Raw genomic sequence first — 25472 nt, 5'->3', positions numbered from 1 at the left:
GAAACATATAGGTACAAATCGTGGCTGTAGGAGAATGAAATGTCATTCCCCATGAAGGCAGTGAGAGCTGCACCATTTGTGGGTCTGTTGTTGCCATAGCTCTAATCTGAGAGCTGCTGTTGCTATACAGAGGCCACTTTGATCTATCTTCAGTATCCTCTCAAAATTAAAAAATGGAAAGATATGAGAACTATTGGCTTTTTCTTTTCAAATGTAGTGTTGTCTGCATTACCGATAGACCTACTGTACCTGCTCATTCTGCAGACTGGCCTCTGTGGTGGTTTTGGTGTTTTTTTTAGCCATGTTAGGAACATAAAATAAAGAGTAGAAAGGATGACAGTTTTTAGACTGACAGTAAACTAACTGGCAGCAATTTTAGCAATTGATTTAGGGCAATTTATTAGGCAAGGCTGATGAGCATTTTCTGGATCCAGCTTCTCAAATGCTGAGTATTTGTTTCTTTTCTAAGTTTTAAATTGATATATAATGGAAAAATCTTTGGGTTCTGAATGGTTGGTTAAAAAAAGAAAACAACACCAACAAAAATATGTCCCTTTGGGCTCTAGGTACTTGGTTTGAGAAGATTTCACGCTGCTCTGACACACTAATGCATTCCCCAAATCAATGACTGAAAGTCTTGGCAGCACCTTCGGAATGAAAGGTACAACTTATTGCAAGATGAAAGAAGTTCATCCAATAAATTAAAAGTTGATTCATAAAATACACCTTTTTTCAAATCAATGCATTCTGGGGTTTTGAAGCTACAACTTTACTTTATCTGGCGTAACCAGTAGCTTTTAGTGGCTACTTTTGCTAATGTTATTAAACTTAATTTTGACTTTATTGAGTCAGTTTACTGACATTATGGCTTTTCAATTCTAAAACACTACTTATCATTTAATGCACACTGCTGCTTTAACCCCCAATATGTATTTTCTTGCTAGACTTGTTGTTTAGACAGCCAGTATACTCCACACAGTCAACATGATCTGTCCCCTGATGTTATGTCCCTTATCCATATTCACAATTTTATATATCCAGTTACGACTCTTCCTCATCTTTCTAACCCACATGGGCAGTACAAGGGGACATTGTACATCCTCATGCCACTGACCACTCTCCCTTTCCTGTAGCCTGATATCACTTTTCATTAATCCTCTATGGAAGACCATTCTGCTTTTAGACATGGTACAAGGTGCCTGTGTCCATGTGTGGATTCCTATTTAAATTGTACACCTGACCTCCTGGCTTAGAAGTGCCATTTGTGTGGGTTGTGTGCACTATGATGATCGGAGGTTTCATTACATCTTTACTGCACCTACATTCTTGCCCTCTGTGTGCATGTGGGCTATATCTTTCATAGACAAAAGTCCCAGTTATCACATGGCTGCTGCACTGCTGCAGCACTGTTTCTGGATCCCCAGGAGGAACTGATAGTAAGAACTTGCAGCACCAGCTCAAGAGGAAAGCCTGGTGTGGGGAAGTCTGTTACAGGCAGTATGTAGGCCAAAAGTAGACAGACTTGTGGGTGTTATTCCCTTCAGGGAATCACATTGCCATTGTTAATTTGAACTACTCCTCCTGTTAACAATGGCACATGTCTTAACTTCAAGCCCTGAGCTAAGCTTCGCTCCCGCTCGCAGTTTTAGGCTGAATATGAAACGACAAAGATATACATGGCACCTCACCTTAATGAGTAAGATGGAATAAAGGAACCTTAAAACATGAGTCCAAAAACAGCTGCTTGGGTCTCCACTGTCTTCTTATGGATCCATTTTGTTGCTTTTGCTTTATTTGTACTTGTTTCTGTGTATGACTAGTCAAATGCACATTTGACACATGGCTGGATCGGAGAGCAATGCCAAAAATGTTGGAAATGATCAACAGAGAACATACAATTATTGATTAGTCTTTGGGCTTCAGCATTTTGGACCAATGCAAACAATCACAACATTATTAAAGAGGCAAACATACTGATTCCTAACCTTATTTGACCACAATGCAACACAGTCACAGCTCGCATCCTTGCACATCTGTCTTTGGCAGCATGTGAGATCTCTTGCCCTTTAAAGCAGCTTTTTTGGAGTTGAAATATGACAGATTTTTTTCTTTATCTTCTCCCAGTTTTTGTAGACATGAGTTGCCACATGTAGGATGAGCACATGAAGCAGTTTTGAGGTAAAATTTGGAATTACCTCTTTTTGTAAATTGTTATCTGGTAGTTGATCTCTAATTCATGCCACTTGGTGAGTGCTGAAAGAGTTCTTTTGAGTTAAATGATTCTTGTCAATTTCTTGGTTAGTCCCTCTGCAGAGTTTAGTGCACTATGGAGTATGTTTTGTAAAGATTTGAGATTTTAGTTTCAGTAGTATACAGCTTTGCAGATCTGCCATCAGCAGTGTGTAAAGCATATTAGTCTTTAAAAATAACTCTTTCATAAGTGAAAAAACAGGAACAGGCACACTGAGACATTTTGTAGTCTGAGTAAATAACTCAGGTTTGAAGATGTTTTGAAGAACAAAAACAGGCCAATTCACTGGTCGGTTCTTCAGCTAAATGTAGCCCTGAATCCCTAGGAACAATTCTGTAGGAACTCTAGGAATCTCTAACTCTTGGAATAGCTCTGCACCTCTCAAAGTAACTCTAGTGGGCAGAAAGTAGAGTGCTCTTCATATACCAGGGCGGATATCAGACTACGTTTATCCCAGAGCTCTCTCCGTGTTATTAACAGTAAACATGATCATTCCATAAACGTAACCAAATCTTTTTCTTCCCCAACACTAATAATAAACCTAAACCTAAACCATAAATTGCCATAACTCCAAGAGTAACCATACTGTAGTTGCCATCTGGCTCCAACTCTGTGGGAGCTGTACATAGTGTCATTGAGCCAGGCTGTGACTTTCAATTTCACAGCTGCTGTTCTGTAGCTGACACTGACCTTTGAACCCTAATATATCTAAAAGGTGAAGTGTTAGATACTGAAGTGAGGGAGCAGACACATACTGCAGATAAACTACTAAACGCAGAAGTATTTACAATGTGACAGACATTGATAAAATTAATGTGAGGTGAGACTGTAATTCCCTTGTGGTGCTGCAGTGAACTGACGAATTAAATTAGCTGAAAGTTGTTTATGGCAGAAGATAATGTATAGTAAGTGTTAGGCATTCAGGTCAAGCACCTTATCAGCAGTTTTTGATCTTTGTCTACATGTAGGTGGCAGGTCCCTCTGCGCCTTTCAGCAGGCATTTGTATCATACATCGAAGTACAAACCACACAGAAATACTAGAGACTGTTAACTGCCTTTAATGTTTACTCCTTTTTAAATATGTAGGAATCTAAACTTTTCTATTAAAGTGGAGCTATAATGTAAGTACTGCTTAAAAATTTCAGACAAGGCCTCAAATGAGCTGACAATGAAGTCATGCTGAGGCACCAGGACTCAAGAAACTTAGTGTTTCTCAAATTAAAATAAAAATATTTAATATCTGCTGTCACACCTAACAGAACCACCAGATGTGTGTTAAAAATGTCTTCAGAAAACATTTCCTTTCGTAAGTATGCACTTTAATTGTCACATTCAATAATGAAATAGTTGAGGATGGTATCCAGTAAAGATGGTACTGAGAGTTAATGGTTCTGGAAACAGGCCCAGTAGATCTAACGCGTCATAGTTTTCATTAATACCGAAGCAGAAAGAAAATGCATGTAAGCAAAAAATGGCTTGATAGACGTAGATGATAACTTTCATACTGTTCTGAATGGTTATATCATGTAGATATGAAAGATGCATACAGTGCAGTTTTCCAGTGCCTTGCACCATGTTATACATTTGCCAATCTAATGTATAACATATATTAGATGTTATTTGTCACAGGTTTATGAGAGTTCATAATTAAGTTGGTCCTTGTCTTTCTCTTAGTCGTCCTCCTCTATGTCTTCAGTTACACTGCAGCACTGTGTACTCAGAGAACAGGCTGTAAGCTCAGCGCTCCTCTCCAGCTGCGATGCTCTCCCCTGGGGCTATAGACACCAGTCAGGCCTCCTGGTCACGGGTGTTGTGCTGTTGCTGGCAGGCTAACTAGGCTAAGGTCACAGTCCTGCCCAACATCAAGTCAGCAGATAAACAAACTTATGATTATGATTTATGTCTTGTTCACACACAAATGCAGTTTAAGAGGATTTCTGAGATTATTAAACCAACTATCTTTGTCTGCTTTTGACCTTGGGATTGATCAGTCTTAGTTCCCTTTTTAACAAAGTTGTTAACGTTTTCTCTCCTTCCTTTGCTGCTCACTCTGTGATCCCTCCGTTGGATTTTAAAATGCAGAATGCATCTGATAAGAATAAAAAAAAACACTCATTAATACATGTTATATATGCCCTCAGCATACACTGCAATCAGAATGTGATCAGCTTCTTTGGACCTCTAGACTTGCATTTTGATTTAACTTCCAGGAAGTATGAGTCATCCAGGTGCAAATACAGTCCACACAGAGTAACTGTGTCTGTGAAAAAGTATCCACCTGAGGCATAAAACACATCATCAGCAGGGAGAGATACATTATCAGCACAGGTACACGTGTCATTATTGCATGTAAACGTTATGATGAAACAGCTTCACAAAATTAATATCTTAGTAGAGACACCATGGCTGGGTGTAGAAATACAGTACAAACATAGGCAGTGGAGACGATTGGAGTTGGTTATATTGAATGTAACCTTCATAATTGAAACACCTTCTTTGCAGGTAGGTTTGGCAAAAAGGTATCGTAAGGGCTGTAGGCTGGCAATAGACTTGACCTTTGAGGGTTTACTCTGCAGCAGGCCAGTGAGGGAGAATGAAAACTTACTAAAACACTGTAGTCATTAAGTATTTATTAAGGCCTGAGAGTGTGTTTGTGATTGTGTGAAATATGTTTGTTTGCAAGGTGATCGTGGGACATTTTCTGGTCTATTTTGAGGAACATTTTTGCCTCCAACAGCTACCTCAGCAGGAGCTCAAAGAGAAAATACACAAAAAAACAGACTTTCTGGTTAGCCTGGCCCAGCAGCAGATTATGCCAGTCTTCGCACAGCTTTTGTGAGCTCAAAATGGCGATATTTGATTATATTATACAAATGATATAGACTTAAGCTGACATTACAGAAGAAACATAGGAAAACGACATCCCCACAATGAGCCTCATTTGCTAAATTAAAAATGAGGGCATTAGGAAACATGTAGCTGTGCTTGGTAGTCACAAGATGATCATACTAAAACTATTCCTGTAAATTGTCACAAGAGGGTCTAGTTGTGTTGTCCTAGTTAAAAGAAAAACTCATGTGGAAAACAGCAGCAGATGAAGCCAAAAAAGTTTAAATAGTCCAATTTTTACCACAGCTGTTTCTTACAGTCATCTGTGGTGTTGGATATCATCTCATCAAAAATTGATACCTAGTTGTTTATTATTATCAACCCCACCAATGTGAAAGCAGCAGATCTGCACAGCAGCACCAGGGATAATTGTTTTTAAAAAACTGAATCAACATGCTCAGGTCCAGTCTGCTGATCTGGGTACTCAATACGGCTCAACAACAACAACAACAACAAAAATCATTAAAAGGAAAGTACTCCCATCAAATAATTAATAGATGAACACCCTTCAGAATGGAAACTAGCACTAGCATTTCTAACATGCAAAAGAATTAAGTGAATGGCCATGCAGGATGTTCTCTGTCCTTGACATTTCAACAGCAGTAGCTTTTCAAAGCGCTGCTGAGTGGCTTCAAATAACTCTGTTAGGGACATTGTGTGAGCTTAGAGTGTTAAATCTCCTGTACCTGCACGAAATCCATCCTGCTGGTTGGTGTTAGCATTTAGGCATCTCTAAAAGTCACCAAACACCCTGCAGACCCACAGGTTAACAGTGCAGCAGAGTGGAATATAAATAAAAAAATGTCCTATGCAGTATTAGTTTTTGTGCTCATACTCCTTTTTTACATAGGAAATAATGATCTGTATTGGAGGCCAGCAAGTAGTCAATCTTTTTGCAACTGGGGTTTCTTGTTACACTAATTACACTGTTGGCTCACTGGATCCGTTTCACCAGAGTACGATTTTGTAGACCTTCTCTTTCTATAGAATAATTAAAAATTCATTTAAAACACTTGCACTGCTGTCTGCAAAATACAAAAATACACTTGTGTTTTATAATGTAGCTGCCTAAAAATAGGCCATTTTCACTGTGAACAACAAAGGGATTAGAACAAAAACACGCAATCAAACACTCATTCAAGATAAAATCAAGTGACGAAAGAGAACAATTTTAAGGATGTACTGTATCAGCCTTATAAGTGTGCAAAGAAATGGTTACGGAAGCTTTTAAATTCAAAAACAGAAACAGGAGAGGGTGGGTTTTTTAAAGATGTGTGTTGCTATGCTGCACAGAGTTTAAAATGTTGATGGTCAGATTGGTGTGGAACAACTAGATATATAAGACTGTGGTAAATAGTAAAACATTTTGTGACAGAAATAGAGAAGTTAACAAAATGAAACGACCATTATACAGCAATATTTAAAGTAGTATCAACATTAGCTACCAACTGGTGTGCTGTAATTTTTACAGTTAAATACCATAAAAGGCTCAATAACTAAACTAGAGTTAGTTACTGTAATGTGCATTATGGGACATTAAAAGTATCATAATATATGCTTTTATGCTCTTTTACTCCACTGAATGGTTACATACACTATATTACATTTTAATTTTTATTTCAAATTTGTGAATGAGAATAAAGCATTTACAATAAACTGTAATCTAACACAACATTTTTGACGGTTATAGCTGAGGAGGTAGAAAGGTTGTCAACCAATAATGGGCATCTGTTTGACACCCAGCTCCACCTGTTTATCAGTGTGTTTTCATGGAGATAAGTAAACAGGTTACAGTTGGCTTTATATCCAGATTTCCAGTGACCAGGTTTCTTAAGTGCATGTTAATGCCATTTGCCAATTATGCAAAAAACCTGATTTTCCCAGTACCCCCATTACTTAAGTAACTTTAAATGCAGTCTATGTGTCAAAGACAAGACACCGAATTTCAAGTTGCTCCCAGTGGTCAGACTAGCTGTTCAGGGCAGCTGCTGTATTCTGTGCATGTGAGAATGGGTGAATAAACTAGTAGACAAGTGTTATCATCTACCATTTTTTAAACAGATATAAAGATATACAGTGTCATGTACCAAAACGACATGGGCGTGCTTTAACACTGGAAAGGCCACACTGAGAAAAGTGTCCCTGTGAAAGGAGAAAACTTGTACACTGTGTATTGCAGCTGCAAAACTCTGCTGACATAATGATTCACATTTTAAAAATGGGCACAATTTATTGTTTCTGACAAAGACCCTGGCGTATTCCAGGTGAGATTCTCTGATAGAGTTAGATTCATCCCTGTTAGCCGTCATAGTGTAATTAGTCAAAAAGGACATTTTGCCCATGCAGTATGTAACATAACCTCACATTAGGTAGATGACGCATTAACCTGTGTTTTCATTTTCATTGCCCAACATGCATTATGCAACATTATTATGATTATACAGCTGTTTAAATGTGATGTTTACTGTAAAATAGTCACCTTCTCACACAGATTGTATGTAGGATATTGAATGTGCGTGTTTGTGTGTGTGTTTGTGTGTAAGGGAGAAGCCACCTGCGTGCGCCTGGTATTGGGTTACAAAAGGCATGGAGAAGATTTTGCTCTATGACTGAGATCAATTAAGAGAAAGGGGGGGTGAAAGAAATGGAGTGAACGAGGAAAGAGGAAATGACTGAACATTAAATTGACAAGTGGAGGAGGAACAGTGGGAGGAGGGGAGACAATGAGATAAAACATAAAAACAGAGGATATTGCAGAAGATATAGGTGAGAAGATATAATGAAACAACTGTTGAGGCAATAAACACAAGCACTGCTGTGTCCCTGAAGAAAGCATTGATTCTTAAAGGAATACACTGATGCTTGGTCAAATAAGCTCTGATTGAATCACCACAAGCGTCACCTTTATGGATGTTCAACATTAAGTATACCACTGTGCTTCTGAGGCAGTGCGAGGCAAAAAAAAGGAACAAAAATCAAAGACCGGACATGCACTGGGAATCAATCTTGAGGGAAATTGTTAAAGAATATTTGTTTTAGATAGAATGAGTTATTGATAAGAGATGCATCACAACCAGCTTAAAAATCACGCTCTGCCTTAATCAAGGACAAGGAAATATGATTTTTTTTCTCACTTATCAAATTTCCTTGTTTGCGAAGCAGCAGCAGCGGTGTGGAAAGCACCGTGCCAGATGTATATCCTGCAGAGCAAACTGACAGATTATTATTCAACATGTGAGGGCTACAAAGCTGCTAATCAAATGTTGAGGATGTCTCCAGCTGGGATAACCGTCTCCCATATTTGTTTACTAAGTGTCTTCAATTTGTGTTTACATTTTGCACAGCAAATACTGCTTTCAGAGCAGTATTTTCAAGTCTTTAATTCCTAAAAGTCATTCGGCGGTCAAGGAGATTTTAGATTTTACATAAAAACGGAAATGTCCAGTTACTCAGAGACTGTAAAATGGTCTGATATTGTTTATACTAATGGAAATCTATTTATTGATAGTGATTAAGCTGATTATGGGGAATGTAAGCAACAAAAATGCATATCAACCACCTGGGAAGACCCAGCTCTGTCTCCGGTCATTATGGTGTGTGGTGTAAATACATATTATTAAAAAAATTGGATTATTTAAACATGGACTAAAGCACCATTTAATCTTTTGCCATGGCACAGTGTTCTTACAGCCTCTGTCAAGGTGAATTGTACTTTTGTGTCTGTGCACCAATTACACATAGCATATAAAGACTTTTTGCCATGTTTTGAACACTGCCATAAAAATTCAGTGTATAGTTGTATTTTTATTGATATTCATTAATGTGATTCACTTATATCTTTTATATTTTTCTGATAGCAGATCTCTTAAAATGGAATAAAAGAGTTTATAAAGGAGCAAAATGTAGAATGACAACATAATTGCCCTTTGTCATGTCTTCCAGTAAACACAACACTGCAAGTGCAAGGACATAATTTATGTAATTTTAGGTGAAATTTATTTGACCTGCAAGCAGATTGTTGCATTTGGAGTTCAGTCTCTAACTTTGACAAAATACTCTTACAAAATTATTCTATTATATACAAAATATAATATAATAATGTAAACAATAATGGTCTTTTCTCACATGCTTTATTGACACACTGCATGACAAATTACATGACGTTAGGTTGGTGCAGCAGGTCTTGGGATACAGAACATTTTATAGAGTGTAAATTGCTCTGTATCATTTAACAGCCAGGAACAAGTTAGGAACTGATGTGTAAAATTAAAATAAGTGTCTTATTGAATTCTCTGTTCTTGGAACAGGCAGCATGGGGGTGGTTAGTGTGGTGGTAAGTGCTGCTGCCTCAAAGCTAGAAGGTGGCAGATTACTGTGGCCTTGTTGTGTGGAGTTTGCATGTTGTATTCCTTCCCACAGTCCAGAGACATTTATGTAAGGCTAATTGGTAACTCTAAATTGCCTGTGAGTGTGAATGGTTGTCTCTCTGTGTTGGAAAACTGAGATAGTCTGGCGACTTCAGGGTGTACCCTGACTCTCTATGACAGCTGGGCTAGGCTCCATCTCCCCTGTGATCCTAAACAGGCTACTCTGGATGGATGGATGGATGGAAATTTGGAACCAGTTGAAACTTAAAACCAGTTTGTTTGAAATCTTTGCAAAGTTATTAAAAATAAAAAAACTAAATAAATCACATGTACATAAGTATTCATGGCCTTTGCCACGACACTCAAAACTCTCAAGCATCCTGTTTCCACTGATCTGATCTGATTTCTACAACTTGAGTGGAGTCCACCTGTGGGAAATTCAGTTAATTGGACATTATTTGGAAAAGCATACACCTGTCCATATAAGCTCCCACAGTTAACAGTGCATGTCAGAGCACAAACCAAGCCATGAAGTCCAAGGAATTGTCTGTAGACTTCCAAGACACGATTGTATCGAGGAGAGATCTGGGGATGGGAACAGAAAGTTTTCTGGAGCCATTGAAGGTCCCAGTGAGCACAGTGGCCTCCGTCATCCTTAAATGGAAGAAGTTTGGAACCACCAGGAATCTTAATAGAGCGGGCCGGCCAGACTGAGTTATCGACAGAGAAGGGCCTTAGACAGTGATGTGATCAAGAACCCGATGGCCAGTCTAAAAGAGCTCCAGAGAGCTCTCTCTGTGGAAATAGGAGAACCTTCCAGAAGAAGAAAAACCATCCCTGAAGCATTCCACCAATCAGGCCTGTATGGTAGAGTGGCCAGATCAAGGGAAAGATGAATGCAGCAACGTACAGAGACATCCTGAAATGAAAACCTGTTCCAGAGCTCTCTGGACCTTAGTCTGGGGCAACAGTTCATCCTTCAACAGAACAACAGCCCTAAGCACACAGCCAAGATAACAAAGGAGTGGCTATGGGGCAACTCTGTGAATTTCCTTGAGTGACCCAGCCAGAACCCAGACTTGAACCCGAATAAACATCTCTGGAGAGATCTGAAAATGGCTGTGCACTGCTGCTCCTCATCCAACCTGATGGAGTTAGAGAGGTACAGCAAAGAATAATGGGAGAAACTGCCCATAAATAGGTGGCCAAGCTTGTAGCATCATACACAAAAAGACTTGAGGCTGTAATTGGGGCTAAAGGTGCTTCAACAAAGTATTAAGCAAAGGCAGTGAATATTTATGTACATGCTATTGTTTTGAGAAAAAATAATGAATTTGATCAATTTTGAAATAAGCTTTCAACAAAACAAAATGTACAAAAAGTTACAAATACTTTCTAGATGTACTGTAGAGTAATGTAGTTTTTTTGATGAGAGTTGCCTTCTGTGGTTAAAAACAGCACTGATGATAACTGTAAAACTAGTCAGGTCAGTTTCAATTAAACCCATTTAATGAGCTCAAAGATGCTTCCATAGAGCTGAGTGCAAGTGTTGAGTCTAGGAGCGCACACTCATTTTAGGTGATGCTGACGTTTTTCACCCTGAAAACTTTCTGTAGAATTTGAGAGTCTGTTTTTGTTATTTTAGTATGTACAGTAGGATGGGAACTGTATTGTTTCTTTGCCCAAGAAAGATCTCTCCACCAAATGTCATGAGAATCTGTCTATATCTGTCCTGCTGACAGATAGACAGGCGAGCTTAGACGAACATCACATCCTCAGCAGAGAAACATTTGCTCATCGTTCCATTTCTGTCATAACTTGATTATCAGAAACAGAATGTACATTACAACTCTATTTACATGCTTTATGCTAATACCCAGACGGTCTCATTATCTATTCTTGGTATCATCACCAAGTGATGACTTCCAAGTATTTCCTGCTCTAATTTAAAGCAGCGGAATGATTTGTCCTGTTCTTTCTCAGCAGGTAAATTGGTGCTGCCTCTTCAGTCTTCTCAAAAATCTGAAGCATTGTGACAAGAAGAGGATGTAGTCAATCACATGTGATAACATCCCTCCTCGTTCCCTTTTCTAATCATGCTGTTTATGAGCAGGATAATGGATAATGTGTTGTACATGCTTCCTAGACAGTCTGTCATGCCATGGAGAGATCCTGTGTTATTAGGGGGATTAGATTATTTAGAGATGGACTTAAAGCACGTCACGTAAACCTGTTAAGGTGATATTTATACTGTACTGACTTCTGATAAGTGCTGTTGCACCCTTCTACTATTTATAAGTGTCTTTCTCTCCTTTATCTGGCTCTTTCCCTTTCTGTCTCCTTCTCCCCTTTCCCCTCCCTCCCTCCCTCTCTTCCTTTCTGCGTCACTGTATCTGTGCATTGAGCATCCGTGTGTGTATGTGTGCCTAATGGCAGAGGTGCAGAGGCGGCTTGGATTGTGGCTAAAACAGAAGCTTCCCTCCTCTCTTTCTCTCTCTCCGTCACACACTCAGCCCCAAACAGAATAACTGTTATTTAAAGTCTAGAGCTGTGCTTGCTCATTTCAGGATAAAAAAAAGCACCTTGGAGAAATGGATGGGTGGAGGAGAGGAAGGCAAAGATAGAGGGAGTGAGGAGAGGGGCGAATGGAGGAAAAGAAGGGAGGTATCCAGTGATGGAGGGATGAGAGAGAAGCAGGGGGAGGAGGAGGAGGAGGAAGGAGATGATGTCATCTTTTAACCCTATACTGCTCCCCTCTACTCCCTCCTGTTTCCTCCCCAGATTCTTCTTCTCCTCACTGCGTCTCTCTCCAGCAGGACTATATTTAGTTTCATGCAGCTGTGTATGTGTGTTTGTTTGTGTGAGTCACTGCTCAAGCTTATATATTGCTGCTCCCTTTACCAAATCCCTCCACCCCTGTCCTTTCCCCTCACCATCTTTTCAAGTCACATGCTGTTTTTTGCCAGATCAGATTCTCTCTCTTCCTCTTCTGTCCGTTTAAAAGATAAGTGTGAAGATGTTCTGTATTTTTTCTTATAACTAACGAGTCCCTTTAAATATTAAAGCAAACAATAAGCGGGCGTCCCCAAATTACATCGATGCACCGCCTGATGGGTCCTAGAGCTCTGATGTAAATAAACAACTAGTCCACTTGCTTATTTTGTAATAAAATGAAACTGTATCTCTTCTGCACATATTTATAGATTTGTGTATATTTCGTAAGAACCAGTGTGCAGTTGGAAAGTACAGAGGAACACCATTTATAATATTGCGTTTGGCTAAAACTTAATGCAGGTTTGTTTTTAAAGTCTTAGCTGTTGAACTAGTTGTAACTAATAACAATGCTGTGACTGTAAAGTGGATATTTTGCCATTTCAAGTTTTTCCATCTGTGGGTGAAGCTCAGAAAGTGTTTTTTGGACTAGGAAAGTGAAATACTATAACTGTAGTCATCTTTCTGGGAAAATCCACCCTTTTACCGCCTGCAGAGGCAGAACTCCAGTGTCTTTAAGAAGAGAAGTACATGTCTGAATCTCCAGGCAGGTTGCATAAAGTGGGTTTTTAGAGCTTTTTAGCATATTGAAATGAATATGGCTGACCCAAAATAGTAAATTTGCAGGCCATAAAACTAAAACAATAAGCTGAAACACACTAAACTCATCAGATCTAAGATGAACTGCACAGCCTAGTAATAATTGTGAGTTTGTCATTAACAGAGAAGTTTCATACAAAACCTGTGATCATTAAATTCACTGTTAATGAAAATATTGATTAGAAGATGGAACTTTTTCTCCTGACAATGACAAAGGGGAATAAAAAACAAATAATGACTAGTTATTTTTTGTAAGATTTGAAAAGATTCTTTATCTGCACCATTGCATGAAGACACAATAATACAGTAATACAAAGCTCCAAACACTTTATAATAGTTTAAATGATGATGCATGTGTGGTGTATCACTGACAGCTTTACCTGTTTGTTTCAACATGCTTTTATAAATGCAGTGCTGTAACCATGTACGATGTAGACAGTACACATTTTAATCTCAGTTGTGAGTTAATAAAGATGAAATAAAAAGGAAATGATTTTAACTACATGCGTTTAATGTTGCATTGTAAATTTTATCGTCACAGCCGACTTGGCAGTTGTTCAAAATGCCAATTTACATCGTCAGAAACATGAAAATAGCTCATATATGACTCACTTCCTGTGATTAAAATATAGTTCATATTCTATTCACTGCACTGTGACTGTATTTAAAGTTGCTTTGAATAAATTAGTCTGGAGCGACCTGTGTTGACCTAATGATAGCACAACTAAAAGGAAACTCAAATTCACTTCACTCAGTATTATCACACTATGGTTTTCCCAACTGTCTCATAATGCACCGATTTTGTTCCTTTTGGACTGTTTTTAACCTGTCTGACACCTGATAATAAGGTAAAATTGTTGATGAAGTGATTTAAGCAATTTTCTTTGCTTTAAACTGAGCCTCTGTCCTTTTTGTCAACTTCTCTCTCACACTTGCACTGACATGGCCCTCTAAGTCTCCTCATTCTGTTCCTCCTCCCTCTCCTTTTCTCACCTCTTTTCTTGCTCTGTCTTCACAAAACTTTTTCTTTCTATCGTCTTTTCCCTTTGCACACTCAGTTGTTGCTCAGTCTCACCCTGGCACATACAGTAACTCTGTTAAAAATGAATATGATTCCTACAGAGGGAGGGAAGAAGGGAAGATACAGAGAGGAGAGGGGGCTTTGCTAAAAACAGGGGATATACAAAGGGGTTGATTTGGGAAGGAGCAGAGGTAAGAAAATAAAGGGCAAAACTAAAGCTGCAGATACCTCAAAGCAGCCAAAAGACATTAATACAGAAAGAGTTTGTGCCCACATTGTAGATTTAGCCTCACATTCATTCTACTAGCAAAGTCAGAAGAAACAGTTCACCCTGTTAAACGTTTCACACTGGCATTTCAGCTTTTTTTTCTCATCAGAGAATTGTGTGAACTTTGCAATCACACTGTTATCCAGTCACAGAAATGGCTGCAATTCAAGAACTAATTGACTGCTCCGCACAGTTCAATAGTCATGCTTCTAAGTGTCAACCCTAGGTATAAAATGGACAAACTAAAGTTTAATGGCAGGCAAGAAGGTTATATTAAAACCACAGTGAAGGTGTATGCAGCACATGTTTTGAGGTTTATTCAGGGAGAGGGCCAAAAATAAGTGGATAGTGTATTCTAAATACCACAACGTATCCACTTATTGTTTGCCCTGATCACAGGTTTTGGCTAAAAGACACACCTGTACTTATATATAACCATATTTAAATTAATTCAAATTCAATTCAAGAACAAAAAATCTAGATCATGTCTTTTAAGTATGTGTCCCCCTCACAATCAAAATTTTCATTGTTTTCAAAAGAGCTTTACTGACACATGAGGCAAAAGGGCTGTCCTCATCTTTTGTTTTACAGCTCTGCGCTTAAGGGAGCAGATGGTCTTGGTGTGCCTCAAGAGGTGAGGGGGTCTGGGGCTGGAAGTGCTCCTTTCAGCCACCCTTACCCCTCTTGTGTTTCCCACTTTGGGGTTAAGAAGGGTTAAATCTAATCTGCTCCTGCAGTGGGTGTGTGTGTGTATGTGTGTGTGTAATCATCCTCTTTCCAACTCCACAGCTAGTCTAGACTATTCCCCAGCATTGGTAAAGCTGTATTTTTTAAGAGGGATTAAGAGGGAGACTCTTTGAACAAAACTGTAAGAACATGTTCATAAGGTACATCTACATAATCCAGTGCGATCCAATAGGACAAAAGTTAAGTTTATATGTCTTCATTCCAGGCTTTTTAATTTTTATAATTGAAGGATGTAAGATGAACTGAAAGGATCTTTACATAGTTTAATAGGTATCTTGACTACATATAAATTGCATCAATGCTGTGTATGTGCCGAATTGGGTCTTCGCCTGTCAAATACAAAGATTGTTTTAGTGTTTTAGTGGCTTATTGTATGGAGGAGTCAAGGAATGTTCAATAGTGGCCCTGCAATTATGAAGAGCAGCTCATATCATAAATACAAAAACAGTGTGGGATGTTTACACATTTACTAAAATTGCATTCGAAATTTCATTTCACCACAAATTTAAAAAATATCTTACATAGAAGAATAGTTTTTATTTTTTCTGTTAATGTTTAAACCATTTATCCAAATATAGATCAATCTGTTTGTGTTCACATACATTTCACATTTCAGTTAAGTAGGAATCTAAAACATGGTTGTTTCCTTGCTATATTTAGCTATTGAGTCATCAATCATCTGGTTACTCAGAAAAAGAACCCAGTACTCCCATTTGGCTGCTGTCAGAGCTTGTAACTCTTTATTTTAGTGTTTGCTTCATTTGTGTTTTATTTCTTACTGCATAATGTTTTACCAGCTGAGCTCTCAGTTTCACAACCCCCAGGCCTGTGGAATCAATTTAAAACTCATTGTATGTCTTCACTAATCCATGGTTATCAGTTACTTTCTCTGGAATCTGCGAAAAGTGGAGAAAATTGGAGGCACAAGGTTTTAATTTGACGGCAAGCAGCAGGTTGTTTATTGTGACGAACAGGTCTGGAGAGCGAATCTGACAGGTAATGGTACTGAGATACAATACAGCCCCCTTGGGTAGAGGTGTGTGTGTGTGGACATGTGTGTATGGATGCTAGCCCCTGTGAGTGTGGGTGTGTACAAATGTGTTTGTAGAGTAATAGTCTGTTCTCTTTTCCTCGTGACCTTTGTGAAGAAAGCTAGCCTATAAAACACATCGCTGTATATTTCTTTCATGTTTTCACACACTCCCAATTTATCAAATGATTCACTACTGACCAGCGACTTTCAGTATTGCTGAGCTGCATGACCTTTTTTGTAACTTTTAACCTCTTTGTCTAAAACATGTCATTCTCTCTGTCTTCCTCCCTAACTCTCAATCATCCAGAAGCCAATGTGGCAGAGTTACATGACCTGTTCTGTAAGAAGTTGCAGCAGTGCTGCGTGCTGTTTGATTTCCTTGACTGTGTGGCCGACCTGAAGGGGAAGGAGATCAAACGTTCGGCACTAAATGAGCTGGTGGAGAGCGTGGCCACTAGCAGAGGGGTCCTCATAGAGCCTCTCTACCCAGAGGCTATAAAAATGGTAAGGGGGAGAAAAGGTGAAAGGGCGTGTGTGTGTGTGTGTGTGTGGGGGGGGGGGGGATTGGTGAATAAAATGGATGAAAGACAAATAGAATGTAAATGCTTAAAATCCAGAAGCCAAAAAAATGTAACTTCTGAGCATAGACAGTGACAAACAATGGTCATGATGGATTAGCAAATGGATTAATAGCTGAATGGATGGAGGGAGGGGGAGAAATAGATAGCCAGAAAAAACATTTGCTTATCAAATAAAAGCCTGGAAGCTCTACCCACAGCAAGAAAAAATACGGAGAGGAAGATGAAAGGGTACAAGCAGGAGAAATAGAGAGGAGGCAGACAGTGTGGTATCCAGCTGAGGAGCTCAGTGCAGTCACCAGAGGCTATAAACAAAGGGGAGAGGAGAGGAGCAAGAAAGGGAGGGATAGTTAGATAGATAAGCAGAGGAAAGGAAGAGAGACAATGTTTGCAAAGGGTGCTAAGCAGCAGCAAGAGGCTGCACAGATGGCGAGAAAGAGCAGGATGAGAACAAGAGTGGAGTGTGGTGGAGAGTGTGGACACCAACACAGAGCAGAGACCTCAGTGGATATAAAGAGGAGAGGACGAAAGGATTGAGAGAAGAAGGGGAAATGAGCAGAGGATAAGGCTTACGTTATAGTCTCTACACCCAAAGGATATAGAAAATGCTGAGAGGACAGAGGGTGAGGTGGAAGGAAAGTGTAGGAAAGCTTTAATGTGTGGGCACACGGTAAAAAAGGCTATTAGAAATGATTAGATCACTGATAATAAAAGCAGTAGTCAGTACTGTAAACGCACAGGTTACTACCAAAGTGCAGCACAACAAAATGAATGCGATGTTGGAGAAACACCGAGGAAAAGAGGAACCTATAAAACATGCTAAATGCTAATGTCACCATGCTAACATTCTTACAGTGGCATGTAGATGATGAGCAGATGCGATGTTTACCACCTTTATTATTTTTAGCAAGTTAAAATACAGAGCATATACTTTGGATCAACCCCAGACTAACATTAGCTTTGGTAAATGGCCACATATTACTTTACAATGTTGATTCCCATTTACACACAGACTGAAGGCAGTGGCTGCCATGCAAGGTGCTCACCTGACCGCCCGGGAGCATCAGTGTCCTGCCCAAGAACACTTCCAACATGTATCTGGGAGCAGGGATCAAACCACTGACCCCTTGGTCTGTGGACGACTGCCTTACCAACTGAGCTACAGCTGCCCTGTACCTTTGGTTTTGCCAGCACCCCCCCCCCCCCCCCAAAAAATAAAAAGTAGTCGCAGCCCTGCAAGCACGCCAAATTGCTTAATAATAACAGTTTATGAACTTTATGGGACTTACCATGTTTGCTGTTTTCAGCATACTGTAGCTTATGCTCTAAATGGGCAGTACAAATGCATTTGCTGAATAAATCATGGCACGGTGTAGTGAGCAGTCAGATTGCATTACTTATTATTGGTTCTTATAATACAGACTGTGAACTGCGTCAGATATGGCTGCAAATAGCTAAAGTTGACTATGACAACTCAAAAACCTAAACTAGATACCAAATACCACATCACTTTTTCCCCTGATGCAACAGCTTCTTCTTCTTACTCAACAGTTGCCATCTGATATAGTAATGCAATACTGCCACCAAGCCAACCCAATAAGTTGTACCTATTTCATTTGCAGATACATATTCAAAGTGAACTGCCTACTGTAATTGTCCCAAAAGAACTCTTTGACACATTTAAACTTCAATGACATTAAGTATTTAGTTATTCATCTTGTATTTATCTTGAGAGCCAAATTGTTGGTAGTGACTCAGATCTCTTCAAATGACTGATGAAGCATAAACTATCAAGAACAGTATGAAAATAAGACTGAGATCAAGGAATGAGTCAACAAATATTTCTGTAAATGTCTTTGCTATAAAAATGACAGTACAGTATGACTCTAGTCATTCTGTCTCCATTTTCTCCATTTTATATTTTATTCCTGCCATCATTCCTTCTCTATTCTCTCCTTGGCTGTGGCTTTTCAGATCTCTGTAAACATCTTCCGGACTCTCCCACCCAGTGAGAATCCAGAGTTTGACCCTGAGGAAGATGAGCCGACACTGGAAGCCTCATGGCCTCATCTGCAGGTACCCATCTATGTATTACTTTGATAAACATATGAAAATACCGACAATTATGTTTATTAAACATTTTTGACATTGTGTTTTTTCACCCCCCTGAAAACAGTGTGAGAATAACTGTGATGTAGCCGCTTTGTTATTAAAGTTAAACAAATGGGCTTTACTGTATATTACATAACAGACAATAGGCGGAAAATGCACATCTCCCACCAGGTGTTGCTTTGACTGCAGCAGTCAGCATTTATCTGCACATAAACATATTGTACCTGAGGTCCTTTACTCAGGCTGCTGTTTTTTGAAATCATGAAATATATGTTTTATTAGCTTGAAGTTTGCCCAGATGACATTTAGGTGTGATGTACAATCACTTTTACACCATTAGGAAGACATGAGTCAAAATGTAAGCGTGAAGTGTCACATGAAATACATATTTTTCCCTTCCCTTTGAATCTTTATGGTATAAAATATTACCAACTCTAAGTTAGAGAAAGTAACATTTTATGGTGTCACCACCTTTGTCAAAGAAGCCGCTGCTTGTCTTGCTTGTAGCAATTATCATCCTACATAGCTCAGAGCAGCTTTGAAGAGCACTTCACATTTTTTGAAAAATAGACTTATTCAATGTCTTGCCAAGACTTATATGAGAAGACTGATACTCCTCCATTCTGTCTGGTTAGGTAGAAGCTATACAGCCTGCTGACTCTGTCTTAAGGTTAAAGAGATCCACCTACAGTCCTACTAAAGCTTATTATTTAATATGTGATGTCTCGTTTGTTTAATCCCTTGAGATATATGAAGAGCAAAAACAGCACTGTGTATTGTAATCTAGGCTAACTCCTTGGAACCAGCTGGAGGATAATCACTCAAACCAAACATGATGAGCTTGATTTGACCTTCCCAACTCACTGTTGACTCACTTTTGCTACCTTATATGAAAGGTTCAGTTAGCACCCTGAGTTTTAATTTTCTTTATCACTGTCACATTTTCATTCTTGTGTCTTTTTCTAATCTAAGAATCAAAAATCTCAAACTTTTTTTTATGATACAGAGATAATATAATGCATAATGATAATGCATAATATTTTGTTGTTTGTGCCTCTATTAGCTGGTGTATGAGTTCTTTCTGCGTTTCCTGGAGAGCCCAGACTTCCAGCCCTCCATGGCCAAACGCTACGTTGACCAGAAGTTTGTCCTGCAGGTAATCGTTGCTCCATTTTCTTTCTGTCAAAGCTGCTGAGATGCTTCTAAAGTCCTCACATTCCTTATTCACTGAGGTGCTTCTAAAGCTTAATTTCTAAGTTTTGGTGCAAGTATTTGTACATGCTGTATTTTTATGTGTTCATGTATGTGTGTGTAGCTTCTGGAGCTGTTTGACAGCGAGGACCCCAGGGAGAGAGAGTACCTAAAGACCATTCTACACCGTGTCTATGGGAAACTACTGGGCCTCCGAGCCTACATCCGTAAACAGATCAACAACATCTTCCTCAGGTACATGCTGGAATCTTTTAGAAAAACCATCACCAAGAACAAATCTGCTTGTGTGACCTTTGTTTTATATTTTTGAGGTTTGTGCATAACTGGTGTAAACGATAATACTTTTAAAGCCTAAAAGAACACAAAATTCAGCATTGGTTGTTAGCCCTGGGATATAATTAGCTGAACTAATAGCCTGAGAATTTTGAGAGAATTTTACATGGGGTTTTAGATGTGGGAGACACAGGAAGGAACTTGTGGTTCCAGCACAGTTCCTTAATTTTTAGTTCTGAGTTTCTGACATTTCAGTGAAAAAGAAAACTTATTTAAGCAATATTTAATAACTCACACCGTGAAGCACAGGTTAATTTTTAACATGTATCCTCGAAATTAACAAACACAAAATGCTACATGTGGCATTAGGTTGTGAGGCTGAGAAAAACCAGAATGCCTCCACTGCTGCACACAGGCACACATGGACAACATGACTGTGCACATTTGCAGTCCTAACACTCACTGATAGCCACAAAGCTTCATCCTGCATCAGCCTTGAAAGCTAAATCTTTGTGTTGGACAGCTTTCAGCTACTGACGGGAATACTGTGATTTACAATCATGTTTGGCTAAATTGGCAGCTTATTTTTGTTGTATTTTTATTTTTGCAATATAATCCAGTCATAGAAGAGCTGCAACACTACTTTAGACAGTTACATGATAAAATCTGAACACATATCTGCTGAAGTGTTACTGTACTTGTTGTTCTTGTTAAATGTTGAAGAAGTGTACTGCTGACAGGACATGTCAGTGAGGCGATAAACACTTTAGGAAAGACAGTAATACCTGCAAGGTATCAGAAGTCATGTCCTTCTGTTTGTTCCTCCCGTGTATGCAAATCTCAAAACTGTCGTTTGATCTACTGATGCTTCATATGTCTTGATGTATCATATGATGTATCATATGTATGTAACAGCATGTGTGTGTGTGTGTGTGTGTTTCAGGTTCATATATGAAACTGAGCACTTCAATGGGGTTGCAGAGCTGCTGGAAATCCTTGGCAGGTTTGTACACATAAAGAGACACATTGTGGAGCATTTGTGCTGCTCCAGAAGAAGGTATTCTTTATTTTACATTATGGGCTTGTGAATCAATATAGAGTAACACTGAATTATAGATGCACAGAGTCATACTAATGCACACATACAGTATCTGTATGCGACCAGCTGCTTCGATTCATGAGGCAGCTGGCAACCTATGGAATTACTGCAGGCAATTATGAAAGATGTCGGAAAGAAAAAACACTACTGCTAAATATAAAAACAGTGTATTTATTTTCATTTCTTGTTATCATGTAAACTATTGCTGCCGTGTCCAAAGTAGAGAATGAAGAAGTGAGAGTGATGACTAAAGGTGGATGGGGTGGCAGGAAAAATAGACAGAAAAAGAAGGGGGATTAAAGACATTGTTAAGAGATGACTCAGAGTTTTTAGTTGGTTGCTTTGCCTCCGAGGCCCATAAGAGAAATATGAGGATGATAGAAACGATGGGAGAACAAGTCAGGGAGCCAAATTGGTTATCAAACATGTTAGCTCTCTGTCGGAGCACATACACAAATCAATGAGACTAAGAATGGAAAGATGATAGCAATAAAAAAAGAAAGAGAGAGAGAGAAAACGATACAAAATATTTTTAATTATGTAGTTTGTTTTTCTTATAGCTCTGATTGAATTTTTTTAAACATTTTCGAACATAGTGGGAAACATGGTTGCTTTCTATTTGAGACAAAAAGACTTTAGACAGAGCTGTAGTCAGGAGGTACTGTGACAGAGGACACAGGGAAACTGGTTGGTATACACCGTGTATTAGGGGCTTTATTAATAAAAGAGGAACAGGTGAGATGACTGTAAGAGTCAGGGCGGAGTGATTCTGCAAAACAAGACAAGGTGAGCAGATGGACGAGGGAAAGGGAAAAAGTCGAAGTCATCTGGTGACTGGATAAGGAACTGGCTTGAGGTAGAGAAACAGACTGGGCAAAAGTAAACAGAAACAGGATGAGCTAAGACAGTTAACACTAGCTTTTTAGTGTGATCCTAGTTTGGAATTCAAGCTATGTGGAAGCCTAACTTGTCCAGCTAGTTACAGTAGTCGGCGAGGTGACATACATAAAACCAGAGGAGACTCGAGGTTAGCACAGGTTTGTGGGATTCTTTGCTTCACTCTCTTACAGAGCTTCATCACTTCCTGCTCAAGTCTGATACAAAGAAGTAAATAAATACAGTGCTTGGTAGTCCTGTTACATAAACAGATGCATGTGGATAGTGCTGAAAGATTGAGGACATGAAGAGCCACAGAGAAGAAGAAGAAATAAACAAAAATGCAAGCGTAGAAGTCAGAAAGCAAACAAACAAATCAGTTGCCTATTAGTGTCAGTGAATATTAATTTCTCTTCAGGGCATTCTGTAGGCTGGAATCAGGCCACCCTCTGTCTTTCATATCCTACACTGATAAAAAACAAATGCCTTTAAATAATCTATCTTGATGTTATACATAGAAAAAAAGTTGAGAGAGTTGAAAAGGGTTCTTGATTCAAAGAGATTTAGAGACTGCAAAAGTTTGTCTTGTGTCAGTACTAGTAAAGTGTGAGAACATTTCTGCACTTTCATATCAGTTTTATTTCATTTTCTTTAAGTTTTTTTCAACATAAAGAGATTCATATACAAATGAAAACTCTTCTCCTAACCACCTTGGCACCGCCATCTCAGAATCTTTGTTAATAATTAAAAAGTAAGATTAAAAGTGGAGGAATGACTTTTGAGGTTTGGGAATTATGACTTAATGGAGGAAGGTTGAGGTGAGAAAAGAGGGATGAATGGAAGGATGAGAGATAGAGGGATACATGGAGATAGGGGGAGGATGGGTTAGTGAACAACAGTCAGTGAGTCAGAAGTGGAGGACAGGGAGGAGGAAGAGCAGGAGAAGAGAGAGAGGTTTATATTCATGTTGGTGGTAACAGAGGTATTTATAGCTCCTCCCACACAGAAACAGGGAAAGAGAGATGGATGAGAGGATGAAGACAGAGGTGTTAAGAGCAACAGTGAGAGAGAGACAGAGAGACAGATTAGAGGAACAGCGAGATGGAGAAATTATTGAAGGAATGTTCTGTTAAACAAAGATGCTGTTGGAGAAAAAGAAGGCAGACAGGTAGAGAGACTGACACTGATACAGACACAAAGACAAACAAGAGACAAACAGGCCCAGTGTGCTGCTAAATAAGTGTGATTCTTCCCAAGTTTAGTTCCCACTTTCCTGCTGCTCATACTTTTCTGTCGTAGGCTGAACTATCATTATGGCAGTCAGTGGAGTAGTGAGCAGACCACACGTTATTCCAGTCGCAAGGAAACTGACACAGTACAATAATAGACTTCACCACACAGACAAATACAGAAGCTTACACACATGTAATACACAGTGTTTCGAAGGAAATAAATCTCAGTTTTGCAGCTTTCCAGAGTGTCTCCATGAAGGTTTGCAGTAGACGATTATTTTAATATATGATAATCTTAACAGCTGTTGAAACTATAGTTAATTACAACATTGGTTGACTGACCAAAAATCCTTCAACAATATTTCAATAATCACTTGAAAACGTCTTCTATGAAGCTCCTCAAATGTGTATACTTGTTAATTAAATAGGCTGTCGTCTGGTTCTATTTTAACCTGTCACCTTGAGCTTTGCCCATGTTTCTACCTGAAGGACAGACAATATTACTCCAGTGAAAGACACCAACATGTTATGGTCAGAAAAAGGGATTTTTCTCATTTTTTAAAAAACAAAACCTTTTTCTCTCCCCCAGTATCATAAATGGCTTTGCTTTGCCTCTGAAGGCCGAACATAAGCAGTTCCTGGTTCGAGTCCTGATCCCGCTACACACAGCAAAGTCCCTTTCTATCTTCCACGCACAGGTGAGTGACCCAATCCAGCACACACGAAAAATTCTTTTTCACAAATTAGACTAGCTTTTTTTTCTTCATGCCTCTTTACTTTATATTTAAAAAATATTTTTTTTTTTGTAGTTCATAACCTTAACCTAAACCTAAACCTGCATTTGATGGGAGAATGCAACAAAAAAATCTTGCTTACTTGTAGTTTTATTTAAAATCTAATTGCAAGGGCAAATGTGCCCTTTACAGCTGCTCTGAGTGTTTGTATTGTATTTTAAGGGCAACGCAAATACTGAGTGCTGGTATTTTGCACCATCATTACAGCAATTATTTCAAATTGTATTTGCCAAGGTGAAAATGCCACTGAAACCTTGAAACACTATATGTAGTTAGGTAAATTTGCAGTTATTCGTGGGATTGAACTATACTTTGCTGTAGGCTTTACAGACTTGCCAAACCATCATAGAATCTGATGTCACCTTTGTCATAACAAATAACAAAACATATCAGTCTGGCAGTAATCTGACAGAGGGCCTTTCACTAATCACCCTCAAAATCTCATGTCAAAAGTGATTAATCTCTACTGTTTTATGCAACAGTTAAATTGTGCAAATAAACAGTGCAAATAAAGTAGGTATGTGTAAAGATAACTAACAGAGAATCTTATTCAGTGAGCCAAAAACACCACTAGGAGGCAGAGTGGAGTCACAGATAATACTGCAGAGTGATGCCATCACCTTTGAAATACCCAGAGTGTGTGTGTGTGTATTTGGTTTGTGTGTCTCCTACATAGCTATGTGTATTATGATGATATTTGACAACACTGATGGTAGCAGGTATGTTGTGTATATGTGTGCATGAGCATTTTATTTGTGTCACACAGTATTTGATTAGGCAGAAGATACAGTTTGTTTTACACAAACTGGTTTGAGGTATGCATGGTGTGTGTGTGTGTGTGTGTGCATGTGGGTGTAGGTGCACAGATGTGTGTGTAGTTGTGTGCGTGTATTTTGATCTCAGCATCAACATGCCCTACATTTCTCCTCTCTGTCTCCCAGTGGTTCACACACATACATTATTCACACACTCAAACACACACTCAGTTTGAGTGGGTCTTGGGGGAAACGGTGCTAGTGGTCAGGAGTTATGCGCTTAGAAGTTGTGGCTGTTTAAATGTGACCCAGTTGTGGATCTGAATATCAAAATATACCAGCAGCACCTTTTTAACTTAATCATCTTAATGAT

At 38.9% G+C, this 25472-nt stretch overlaps 1 protein-coding gene across 1 annotated transcript in view; it reads left to right on the top strand.

Moving 5' to 3' along the window:
- The window catches only part of ppp2r5b (protein phosphatase 2, regulatory subunit B', beta), a 37846-nt gene that overhangs the window by 2161 nt on the left and 10213 nt on the right, over nucleotides 1-25472 (top strand). The window contains exons 2-7 of the mRNA XM_067522631.1: nucleotides 16476-16672; nucleotides 18721-18822; nucleotides 19922-20014; nucleotides 20174-20304; nucleotides 21287-21346; nucleotides 24140-24248. Coding sequence (XP_067378732.1) covers nucleotides 16476-16672; nucleotides 18721-18822; nucleotides 19922-20014; nucleotides 20174-20304; nucleotides 21287-21346; nucleotides 24140-24248 — 692 coding nt within the window. The remainder of the gene's footprint in view (nucleotides 1-16475; nucleotides 16673-18720; nucleotides 18823-19921; nucleotides 20015-20173; nucleotides 20305-21286; nucleotides 21347-24139; nucleotides 24249-25472) is intronic.

The sequence above is a fragment of the Channa argus genome, chromosome 12, assembly GCF_033026475.1.
Source record: "Channa argus isolate prfri chromosome 12, Channa argus male v1.0, whole genome shotgun sequence".
Lineage (NCBI taxonomy): Eukaryota > Metazoa > Chordata > Actinopteri > Anabantiformes > Channidae > Channa > Channa argus.
Note: the sequence above shows the minus strand (reverse complement) of the source record. Positions and strands in the feature narration are given on the sequence as shown.